The sequence below is a fragment of the Ceratotherium simum genome, chromosome 33, assembly GCF_057802395.1.
Source record: "Ceratotherium simum simum isolate JZ-2026a chromosome 33, ASM5780239v1, whole genome shotgun sequence".
NCBI lineage: Eukaryota > Metazoa > Chordata > Mammalia > Perissodactyla > Rhinocerotidae > Ceratotherium > Ceratotherium simum.
The window spans coordinates 26,339,772-26,349,168 of NC_141932.1; the positions used below are offsets into that span (position 1 = coordinate 26,339,772).

The 9,397-nt window shown below is 55.5% G+C and overlaps 2 protein-coding genes across 2 annotated transcripts; both read left to right on the forward strand.

The window, feature by feature from the left end:
- Positions 1-3,045: 3,045 nt before the first annotated feature.
- Positions 3,046-3,948, forward strand: FFAR1 (free fatty acid receptor 1). The gene has a single exon (XM_004439735.3). It carries the CDS (start codon positions 3,046-3,048, stop codon positions 3,946-3,948), a length of 903 nt encoding a protein of 300 aa, XP_004439792.1.
- Positions 3,949-3,999: 51 nt separating this feature from the next.
- FFAR3 (free fatty acid receptor 3) lies at positions 4,000-9,304 on the forward strand. The gene is made up of 2 exons (XM_004439732.3): positions 4,000-4,150; positions 7,737-9,304. Exon 2 carries the CDS (start codon positions 7,748-7,750, stop codon positions 8,732-8,734), a length of 987 nt encoding a protein of 328 aa, XP_004439789.1. The 5' UTR covers positions 4,000-4,150; positions 7,737-7,747; the 3' UTR covers positions 8,735-9,304.
- Positions 9,305-9,397: the final 93 nt, after the last annotated feature.

Below are 9,397 nucleotides of genomic sequence, written 5' to 3' on the forward strand. Positions count from 1 at the left end.
AGATTTCTCTTACAAGTGTAAATTTTCCATACCCAGAGTTATATTCACTTAGGCAGTTAGTGGGGGAGGTCAGATGTCTGTCAGAGAAAATAATCAAGGTAAAGAGACATATTTTGAGGTGGCCAATATTTCCCACACCATCAATCCACATTGTTCCAGTCTGATTTCTTGTGAGCACCATTAGCTTCTCTGGAGGAAGGGAAGACTTCCAGAACTATTTAAATGAGAGGGGACAGGTTTGGGGGTCTCTGAGGTCCAGTATCATTCAGCCATTCAACCATTTATTTAGCAAACATTTACTGCACACCTGTCAATGCATCCAGCACAGAGCCAGTTGTTGGGGTACAAAAAGACATGACATAGTCCTAATCTTGGGGATCTCCAGTCTAGAGCGCCCACAGGGTTTGAGGTCAGGGGCCCCTCAAAGTTGCTGAAGGCAGCCCCGAGCCTAATGAGGCCTGGCACAGGCTCCCTGGCAACCAGCAGGTACCTTCCCATCCCGTCCCTGAGCCCGGCTGCTGACATAAACCTGCTTCATGACCAATTGACCGAGAGATGTGTGCACACCACCAGGGCGTGCACAGCAGGTGGCCAGGAAGCTCTGAGGCCAGGGACTCCAGAAACCGGGCAGCCCTCCGCCCAGCCCCAGATCACACCGTCCTCCCAGGGCCCAGACAATTGACCATTCGTTCAACTTGCAGAGCCCTTGCTCTGTACGCAACAGGCAGTGGACAAAGCAGACAGAAATCTTTGCCCTCGCTGACCAAAATTCTAGCAGAGGAGCCAGCCAATCTGAGGCTGCAGAGTCGTGGGTGGTCTGAATAAACACAACACAAAATGAAAACAGAGAGAGTGGCTGGAACAGGGGAGGGGCCCATTTGGTCGGAGGGATCAGGAAGGCCTCTTGAGGAGGTGACACTGGGCAGAGACCTAACCGCCAGGCGGGCAGGGCCGAAGCAGGGAAGATCTTGAAGACCTGATGTCTCCCTTTGTGCCCAGCTTCACTCTTCTCCCAAACGCTTACAGGAGGTGAAATGTCGTTCCTTTCGATTTTTTGCTCGGGTCTGTCAGTTTCTCAGTGTTTCCCAAAGACAAAACACCAATGACAAGTGGCAAGTTCTTCTACATTCCAAGGGAGGTGATGGGCCAGACGTGTAGGACGTGAAAGGGAGGCAACCAAGAGTCAATTTACTGACTGAGATGGAGAAAGGACGTTAGATCATTTCTCTGTAGGGAGTTGTTGATATGTTAGAACCCCACGCTGACCCACCTGGGGCCGGCAAGAAGCACCTCCAGGAAACCCCTCAGAGAAGGTTCTTCTGGGTGACTGGGAATTTGAGAGGGGCATGGTGGCTGACCCACACACCCGAGGAAACTGAAGTGGAGAGAGAGGCTGTGTTATCGTTCTGAGGCAGCAGAGACAGACAGACAGAGAGACACACGCACAGTCAGGGATAGAATCGCAGAGACAGCCTGGGGCCGTTTTAAATTTGACTTAGGAGGTCTGCCCAGAAGGGCGAGGTGACCCCAACAGGGAGGTAGGCGGCGGAATTCCCTGAGGCTGAGGGCCCTTTGACATCCCCACGGCCCTGAGGGGGCAGAGTGGAGACCACAGCCCGGTCACTCCTGTGCCGCCCACAAGACTTGGATTGTCCCATGTCTCTCCTCCTCCTGGCTCCTGCCAATACTGGACGGGTCAGAAACCCTGGCCATCCAGCCAGGGGGGGCAGGAGAGGGAGAACAGAGGAGCCCTCTCCTCAAAAAACGTGCCCACGGCCAGCACAAGTCAGGGGAGGGCAGAAGCTATCACTTGCAAGGATGGTTTCATTCTCCCACACATTAATTACCAGATAGATGGTGCAGGGGACTAAGGTGACCAGGGTACTTTTTGTTATCTAGGTGGGAGCCAGTAAAGTCTGGGGCTTGCCCACGGGCTCCTCTGGGAGCAGAAAATCTTAGCCCCCAGAGCAGGTTTGAACAGGCTGCGGTGGGGGCGGTGGGTGTGTTCTGGTTGCACCCACAAACTCTGCTCCTTCAAGGTGCCGCCACACGCTCCCCACTCTGCCCAGAAAAGCCCTCGTTTCTGCCCTCTCCCCTTGCTGTGTTTGCACCCTCACCTGAAACCCTCACCTCCTCAGTCCGGCTGAGATGCCCCATTAGCTGCTCACCCAGGTTGCTAGTGCCTCGGCCTAATGGCCCTGCCACCCCGCCCTCTCTCCCTTCCGGCTCACTGCCCATCCCGGCACCCTCCCGCGGCCTGGCGAGGGGGACTCCTGGCCCTCAGAGACAGCTGGCAGCGCCAAGAGGTGAGTCCCTCTTTCTGTGGCTCCTCTCTTCACCGATGATTATCTCCCAGGCCCCCAGGGCCCCCTGCTTAGGGTGCCCCCTGAAGTCGGCCAAGGTCATTCCCGGTGACACTGATAGGACCTGGCTTACCCTTGGGCTCTCCCCTGGGGACCTCCTTCGCCTGTCCTTTGCCACACCCTCCACCCAAAGCCCAACTTCTCCTCTGCTCAGCTAGGAGTTGCCACCACCTCCACCGCCTGCCCTGCAGACTCCACTGTGGGGGGCGGCTCCTTCTCTTTCCAGGGAACTGGGCAGAGGGGGGCAAATCCAGGGTCTAACTTCCATTCCTTAGAAAAACACGTGCTGTGGGGCCCAGCTCTGTCCTGAATTCTCTCCACCCCCTCTCTCCCCAGACTCACAAATCAAGAGGCCATCCCTCTGTCCCTCTTATGGGACCTGCACGCCTATGTTCTGTCTTCTGTGGCTCCACGATCACTCTCTTCATTTCAAGAGGTGATAACGTGGCGACAGCAGAGGCCGAAGGGCAGGCAGTCGTCCCTTCCTATCCCTGCTGGACCGCTAACTGGCTGCCACCTCCCTCTCTGGGCCTCGTCTCCTCAACTGTCTCACTGGATGGCTTCGAACACCCCAAGCAATGCTGAAACCAGTTCTTGAGTCCAGGAGCTCCTCGTCCCCGGACCCCGAGATCTGAGGACAGGCAGCAAGTGGGGCACAGGAGGGAGGAGGCCGGCCGGCCCCATGGACCTGCCCCCGCAGCTCTCCTTCGCCCTCTACGTGGCCGCCTTTGTGCTGGGCTTCCCGCTCAACGCCCTGGCCATCGGAGGCGCTGTGTGGCACGCCCGGCTCCGCCTCACCCCCAGCCTGGTCTACGCCCTGCACCTGGGCTGCTCTGATCTCCTGCTGGCTTCCTCTCTGCCCCTGAAGGCGGCAGAAGCCCTGGCAGGGGGAGCCTGGCCACTGCCGGCTGCGCTCTGTCCTGCCTTCGCCCTGGCCCACTTTGCTCCGCTCTATGCGGGCGGAGGCTTCCTGGCCGCCCTGAGCGCAGGCCGCTACCTGGGAGCTGCCTTCCCCCTGGGCTACCAAGCCACCTGGAGGCCGCGCTATTCCTGGGGCGTGTGTGTGGCCATATGGGCCCTGGTCCTCTGTCACCTGGGGCTGGTCCTTGTGTTGGAGGCTCCTGGAGGCTGGATGGACAATACCACCAGCCTGCTGGGCATCAACACGCCAGTCAATGGCTCTCCAGTCTGCCTGGAGGCCTGGGACCCAGCCTCAGCGGGCCCTGCTCGCCTCAGCCTCTCTCTCCTTCTCTTCTTTCTGCCCCTGGCCATCACAGCCTTCTGCTACACAGGCTGCCTCCGGGCACTGGCCCGCTCAGGCCTGAGCCACAGACGGAAGCTGAGGGCAGCCTGGGTGGCTGGCGGAGCTCTGCTCACACTGCTGCTCTGCTTAGGACCCTACAATGCCGCCAACGTGGCTGGCTTCCTGCACCCCAACATGGGGGGCCGCTGGCGGAAGCTGGGGCTCATCACAGGTGCTTGGAGCGTGGTGCTCAACCCATTGGTGACCGGCTACTTAGGAGGGCATATTGGCCAGAGGACAACATGTGTGGCGAGAACAAAAGGGGGGACGTCCCAGAAGTAGTGGCTGCTGCTGGGGGGAAGGGGCGTGAGGCAGGAGAGCCTGGCTGCTTCTCCAGGCCCCTCGTGGGGGCCGCTCCAAAGAAACTGCAGGCGCCTTGCCTGGGGGCGTCCCTGGAGCCACTTACAGGAAGAACGGAGTCTGGCAGAAGTCTGCATCCCAGTGGGAGAAGAATGGAGGCCGGGAGCGAGGTGGCAGGAGGAAGGTAAGCTTGCCTCTGCACACATCAGCATGAGTCTCCCCACCCCATCTGTCTCTCCTCTCCTCGGTCCTTACGTGCTATGGACAGAGGCCTCTCACTGCGGGGAAGGAGGAGGGAAGTTTGCTTCTGATCCAGAGCAACTGCCACTCTGATGACACACTTTGGGAGACGCTACTCCAAAATCATTTCCTAGGGAAGAATGTTTTCATTTCTGTATGAGAGAAGAGGCAGGAGGCAAGATAATGACACTGTTATACCACTTGGAACTCACAAGGGGGCAGCATTAGAAGGAGGGAAAATATTAGCAACACAGAAACAGCCGCAAACAAATATCGAGTCTCTCATACGTGACAGTCACCACACCAACTGCGTTACACATGTTGTCTCACTTCATCCTCACACAATCCTTTGATTTAGCTGTGTGGCTGCTGTACAGAGGGGCAGGTTGTTCACTGTACAGGGCGCCAGGCAGAGGGGCAAACACTGACTAAATTCTAGCTCCTGCTTTGCTCACCAAGCCATGCGCCTGGCACGGGGCTGCTTCCATCCAGGGGAAGAAGCATCTTATTCCAATTTAAACAAAGACACCGCCCACTCCTCGAGCAGTGCACATTGGCGCAGGGTGGTGCCCGCCTGGAGGGGGGTGCCTTTTCCTGATTTGCACACAGGCGCTGCATGAGGGAGCTTCAGTCCTGGAGCCAGGTATTAATATCGTCTTCATTTTGCGGCGTTAAGAAATTTGCCCGAGGACCTACGGCAAGGAAAGGGTGGGATGTGATCCTTCAAGGAGGGACCCACAAGGGTCAGGGGACATTTGGAAAGCTTGGGGTGTCGGGGTTAACGCCTGTCTTTGTGGTCCCTTTTGCGAAGCTGAATGGTGGCCCACTGAACCCACGAGAGATCGGGCAGAGGAGGGTGGCCGAGGAGGAGACAGACACCTGGACGTCTGCTCTGCTGGGACGAGGGGTGGGAGCAGGCTTGTTCCTCTGACGATGAGGACGCAGGGAGCACAAACCGTGGTAGCGATGTGCCCGGCGTGTGTGAACTGATTTATACGCATCCCCTCTTTTTGTGCTTAGACATCTCTAAGGACAAGGAATTTAGATTTATTTCCCCATATAACCCCAGCCCCTACCAGAGAGCCTCTCACATAGCAGGCCGTCAGTAAGCGTTTGCTGAATGAATGAACGCTCCTAACAGCCCTCCAAAGAAAGTTTTATTTTATTACCCCGTTTTATGAGCATGGAAACTGGCCAGGGAAGTTAAGTAACTTACCCAAGGCTCTGCAGAAGCCAGAAACAAGTTTGTTCTCTGCATGGCGGCGACACCAGAGAATTTCAGCAAAAGCCCGAACTCCAGCCCAGCTGGCTCTCTGCCCCTCCCTAACGCCGGGGACTACTCTCGGCCACTGCTCCGCACACCTGCTAAGCTGGGCCACTTCTTCCAGTTAACACCTAGTGGAGATTTCAGTTCCTCCCTGGGGTCCACGGGCCCTACGTGATCTTCCCCCAGCATCCTCTGGTGACCCTTGTGCCTTGAGCCCTAAGCCTTCCCCCGTGTCCCCAGCAGCCTATGCGCCGCCATGCCTTCTGCCGCAGTGTTTCCCCCAGCAGCCCTCTGCCTCTGTATTCTGACGTCTTCATTAACCTCCCACCACTCAAGCACCTCCCCCACAAATGTAAGCACCATGACAGCAATAACTCTGTTTTGTTCATTGCAGGACTTGAAACAACTTATTTGAGATGAAATTTACATATCATAAAATTCACGCATTTTAAGTGTACAATTCAATGATTTTTCGTAAATTTACTGAGGTGTGCAACTATCACTATAACCCAACTGAGAGCATGTTCATCACCCCAGTAAGATCTCTCACGCTCATTTACAGTTAATCCCATTTCCACCCCCAACCCCGGGCAACCAGTAATCTACTTTCTTTCTCTATAAATTTGCCTATTCTGGACATTTTATATAAACGGAAACATACAATCTATGGTCTTTTATGTCTGGCTTGTTGCACTTAGCACAATGTTCTTGAGGTTCATCAATGCTAGAGTACGCATGTGTATTTCATTCCTTGTTACTGCCAAGTACTATTCCATCATGTGGCTATGGCACATGGTTTATCCATTCACCAGCTCATGGACCACCAGGCAGTGTTTCCTCTTTTGGGCTGTTACGACTAATACCATCATGAACATTTATGAGCAAGTCTTTGTGTAGGCATGTTTTCATTTCTCTCAAACAAATACCTATAGGTGAATTGGCTTACATGGTAAATCTAGGTTTACCTTTTTAAGAAACTGCCAGACTGCTTTCCAAAGCAGCTCCATCATTTTATATTCTCACCGGCAATGCATCAGGATTCTCATTTGTCCACATCCTTGTTATTATCTGATGTTTTTGCTTATAGCCATTCCAGTGGGTGTGAAATGGTATCTCATTGTGCTCTGTAAATATCTGAATGAATAAATAAATAATCTCTGATGCTGGATAGAACTTAGGTGTGAACCCTTGTGGTGATACTTAACAAGCTGTTTTACCTGGAGCAAGTCACATCGCCGCTGTGGGGCACAGGGATTTCAAGACATAGTGGTGGTACCCTCAGAAACAGAGTGTCTGCTATGGATTACGTGCCCACTAAATGTAGCTGCCATCATCATTGCCACCATTAATATTTATTATCATTGTTACCATCACCCAGAGACAAGCCCACACCAGTGACAGGGATGACAGCAGCTAACATCTGTTAAGTGATCCCTACAACATGCCAGGCTCCATTCTAAGCATCTGACGTGTATTAATGCTTTAATCTACACAACAACTCTATGAGATTGGTACTATGATTATCGCTGGTTTACAGGGGAGAAAGCAGAAGTTCAGAGAGTTTGTCACTTGCCCCAAATTAGAGTTAGTAAGTGACAGGGCTGGCATTGAACCCAGGACCTTGGCTCCAGAGCCCGTGCTCTCTATCACTGCATCACAATTCCTGCCCTTACAAGGCAAACTGGATGAGTGCCATTCTAGAGGAGCAGACAAAATTCAAGTGGAGGATCAAGGAGGGGAAGATGAAGCGTGCTTGGTCTTGGTTAGGGCATCCCATCTGAGGCTGCCCGAGGAGCAAGGCACACAGTTGTGGAATTTGCTCCTCGTTTTGCATACTGGCGTGGCTCTGGTCACAGAGCTAAAGGCATCTTTTGTGCCGTTGCTCAGCAGTGAGTGACGTCATGGGCACTGTCAGGTCTTTATCAGTTCTGCCAGATAAATAGCTAACCGTACATGTTCTGGAGAAGCCGGCAAGGTACTGAGCCGCAGCGCATTTGGGTCCTCAAATAAGAGGTGAGCGCGGGGCCCTGAGGAGCCGTGTGGAGGGGTGTCCTGGTGCTTGCTCTACTGGGGAAAGGGACAGGGGACGGCATGACCAGGAAGACAGGCGGGCTGACCCCGCTGGGGAAGGCATCGGGGGTGTGAAGGAGTGAGGGTGGGACAGCATTCCTGCTGGTAGTTGAGATGCTGCCGGTGGGGGCAGGGGGAGTCCCCCGAGACTTCCACCTCCGTGTCTCTATCTCTTTCTCTCTCTCTCCCCCAGTGGCCGTGATCATGGACACAAACCCGGAGCAGACCTTCTTCTCCAGCAACCACTGGCTCTTCTTCTCCGTGTACCTCTTCACCTTCCTCGTGGGGCTCCCCCTCAACGTGGTGGCCCTGGTGATCTTCGTGGGCAAGCTGCGGCGCCGCCCGGTGGCCGTGGACGTGCTCTTGCTCAACCTGACCCTCTCCGACCTGCTCCTGCTCCTCTTCCTGCCCTTCCGCATGGCGGAGGCAGCCAGCGGCATGCTCTGGCCCCTGCCCTTCGTCCTCTGCCCCGTCTCCGGATTCCTCTTCTTCACCACCATCTACCTCACCTCCCTCTTCCTGGCGGCTGTGAGCACCGAGCGCTTCCTGAGCGTGGCCTACCCGCTGTGGTACAAGACTCGGCCGAGGCCGGGCCAGGCTGGCCTGGTCAGCGGAGCCTGCTGGCTCCTGGCCGCCGCTCACTGCAGCGTGGTCTACATCATCGAACTCTCGGGGAACTCTTCCCAGAGCCAGGGTAAAAACGGGACGTGCTACCTGGAATTCCGGGACGACCAGCTGGCCATTCTCCTGCCTGTCCGGCTGGAGATGGCTGTGGTCCTTTTTGGGGTGCCCCTGCTCGTCACCGGCTACTGCTACAGCCGCCTGGTATGGCTGCTCGGCAGGGGGGCCAGCCACCGCCGGCGGAAGAGGGTGGCGGGGCTGGTGGCAGCCACGTTGCTCAATTTCCTCGTCTGCTTTGGGCCCTACAACATGTCCCATGTCGTGGGCTACATCCAGGGCAGAAGCCCGACGTGGAGAAGTTACGTGCTGCTCCTTAGCACCCTGAATTCCTGTGTCGATCCCCTCGTCTACTACTTCTCATCGTCTGGGTTCCAAGCCGACTTTCAGGGACTGCTGAGGAGGCTGACTGGGGTCTGGGGCCCTGGGAGGCAGGAGAACAGCGAGCAACTGCAGGAGAGGAAGGAGGGAGAGGAGCAGGTGCAGGAGCCGCCCAACAGAGAGAACAGGTAGTGGGCTCCGGAGGGCCGTGGAGTGGGTGGCCGAGTGGCCTGGGCTGACAGACATATTATCCCCAGGGCAGCTCCTGGCTCAAGCCAGGCAGGACCTTGGAGTGGCATGCCGGGGACCGTGTGGCCCGGGGCAGAGCAGGCGCCCAGCCTTCCTGAGGATGTGCTCACCAAAGCCCAGTTCTTGATCCCACCATGCTGCCCCCCCTTCCCATCCCCACATGCTATGGATTCAGCCCTGAGAAGTAGCCGGGGTGAGCGAGGGCTCTGGAGAAAATGAGCTCCCATGGCAACAGGCCGGCGGCCGTGCTTCTCGGACGGTAAAGAAGGAGTTGAGGGCAGTGTCCAGGGCCTGAGGGAGTTGCCCAGGGCCTTGGGACAGGGCAGACGAAGAATCTACCCTTCAGAGCTGCTGATCCGGCAGGTCAGGAGTTGGGGACAGGACTTCAGGCCTGAGGGAGCATCCTGCTCTCACATGGGCTTTTCCAGAAAGTTTCCGTTGTTCAACCAATTCAGATTTTCAGGGACAGTTATGGAAAATGATAGAAGAAAAATTACCTAAATAAATTTGATAGCAGACAAAAGAGAATGGTCTTATTCTGTGTTTTCTTGTGGTGTACGTGGGTCAGGTGACATTGATAGATGGCAGAATAAAACATCTTGACTC